At 26.0% G+C, this 2,413-nt stretch overlaps 1 protein-coding gene across 2 annotated transcripts; it reads right to left on the reverse strand.

Annotated features, from left to right (window-relative positions):
- Positions 1-549: 549 nt before the first annotated feature.
- On the reverse strand, positions 550-1,770 carry LOC122634195 (COMM domain-containing protein 3). 2 transcript variants are annotated; one of them, XM_043822900.1, is made up of 3 exons: positions 1,347-1,770; positions 979-1,172; positions 550-869 (listed from the first exon to the last, which is right to left on the reverse strand). In XM_043822900.1, exons 1-3 carry the CDS (start codon positions 1,477-1,479, stop codon positions 699-701), a joined length of 498 nt encoding a protein of 165 aa, XP_043678835.1. In that variant the 5' UTR covers positions 1,480-1,770; the 3' UTR covers positions 550-698. The 2 variants fall into 2 exon arrangements, with proteins under 2 accessions (XP_043678835.1, XP_043678834.1); XM_043822899.1 differs by having other exon boundaries at positions 558-869; positions 979-1,256; positions 1,347-1,765.
- Between the last annotated feature and the right edge of the window lie 643 nt (positions 1,771-2,413).

Raw genomic sequence — 2,413 nt, forward strand, 5'->3', positions numbered from 1 at the left:
ATATTTAACAAGTAAGAATGTAATGATAGTATTTTTTTTGTCAGACAAAAAAATATCAATTTTTAGAAAAATATTTGGCCAACGGAGAATGATGTATTTTTAATTAGTTATTATATATATATATATATATATATATATATATATATATGTATGTATGTATGTATGTATGTATATATATATAAATATATATTAACAAGGATTACATTAATAAAACTTCATGGATTAGAAGATTTTCTTCTTATTCATATGAAAATATAATTAAATGCACCTCTATATATATTTTCTCTGTAATTTATATATTACATCCTTGAACCTCTACTTTAAATACATTATAATATTATAATCTTACTACAGTATTGATAAAAATATTTTAGTATATCATTTTTTTATTTTGTTATATAAGACAAAAAGCAGAATATGAGAAACATAGCTCAATAAAAGAGAGATGTGTTAAAAAATTAATTTTTTTTTTTTTTAACACTAATTAAATGTATGTGACCAATTTTCTGCCATATATGTATACAAATAATTAGCACGTACATTTTTTATAAATTTTCAACTTTATTAATACGATTTCTTTTTTAACAACAGATTGATAAATTATGTAATACAAAATGAATACATTCAAAACAAAAAAATAATTCTTTTTTTGCTAAAATAATTATATATATTTATATATACATAGACAATAATTACTACTAATTACTAGGAATTTTTTCTAGATGCCTTATGGCATCTTTAATTTTGCATAACAACTCCTGTAATTGCTGCAATGTACATGTAAATGTCACATATTTTATTTCTGCATGTTCCTTTGTAGTAAATCGTACATGGTACTGAAAGGATCCAATAGAACTTTGAAATCCATACTGTAAATTAAAAAATATAGATACTCATTGTTATATTTATTATTTATATCTCAAGTATGTTTATTGACACATAAACGTTAAATAAATAGAATTTAAAACAATAATATACCTTAATAGAATGACTTAAACGCCAATCGGTGTCTACTATATGAGGTAAATTATTTCCAATTAATTGCAATTGCATTTGAATCTCTTGTTTATTATTTGCATAGCTATAACATAGTTTGTCTGTTCTGTGACTAACAATTGATGCGGTATTTAAAAACTTTTCTAAACTTTCCTTATCGACATCATGTCTAGCAGCTTCAACGAAAAGACAACTTAAGTCGACAAAGGCATTTTTGGCAATGTCAAATTTTGAACTGTTGGTTTTGACGCTGTACTGACCTTTTATTTTAATATAAATTTTCACAGTATAATTCAAGTGTATTGTAAAGTACTACTTTTATTTTTAATATAATTTTGTATATATTTTACCTTTCGAATCTATAGGAGTTTTACCTAAATTAAAAATTACTGCTTCTAAAACCTGCACGAAAATCTCTTCAGATAAAATATTTAAATCTTTGATATTTGTAAGATTATTCATTATTTTCTCCGACAGTTCCATCTTAAATTTAAATTTAATAACAAACAAGGTTATAAGAGGAATATTTATACTTTTTTATTTGTTAGATTACAATGTATGTCCTGAAATGTAATAGAATTTCACACAGAATTAACTTTATACACGCGTAAATTTAATACTTTTATTGTTTATTAATTACAATCAAGCTACGAACGATTTCAATGGCACTATTAAAACTAACGATATTTTCTAACAATTTAATACGAAGAATCGTTCTTAGAGATGGTGACAGATATGACTTGTTTAACACGACGCTGGTTGACAAAGCTTCCTAAAAGTAGCACTAGGTGGTACTTCGATCAATTCGAAGTTGCTCGAGAAGGAATTTGCTTTATCGATACTTATCGATTTTCGTTCGTACAGTACGCGACTGCGATAAGCGTGGACGAACGATGAATTAAAAGTGCAATGAGGAAACACTGTTCTCCACTTGGCGCCTATTATATCGGTAAATGAACTTGCGTAGGTTATTTACGTGATAAAGATTTTTGTAAGTAATAAAAATAGTAATAGATTAGACAAAAGCAAGAAAAAACCGTATGGTGGTAAGTTATATTTGTCTGAAGATAGATTAATGAAGAAGTGTTTGTTAATTGTACTAACTTTATATTTTTTGTTTTTAGTTAAACTTACATAAATAATTAAACATACATTCACTTGATATTACTTGAGAAGGAATACATATGATGTAAGATATAAAATATAACATATAAAACATGACAGCAATAACAGTCAGAAGAAACATGAAGATATGCCGGCCGTCACGCACGTGAGTGTTTTCCTTATCATTCGTGTACAGAAGCAAGGATGCATATAACAAGAATCCCACGATTTAGACAGAAGAGAGATTTTGGAAAAATAAAGAAATATGCAGCCATTCGCCCGGTAATACTTGCGTTTTATAATTATATGTATA

This window comes from Vespula pensylvanica, chromosome 14, assembly GCF_014466175.1.
Source record: "Vespula pensylvanica isolate Volc-1 chromosome 14, ASM1446617v1, whole genome shotgun sequence".
Taxonomy (NCBI): Eukaryota; Metazoa; Arthropoda; class Insecta; order Hymenoptera; family Vespidae; genus Vespula; species Vespula pensylvanica.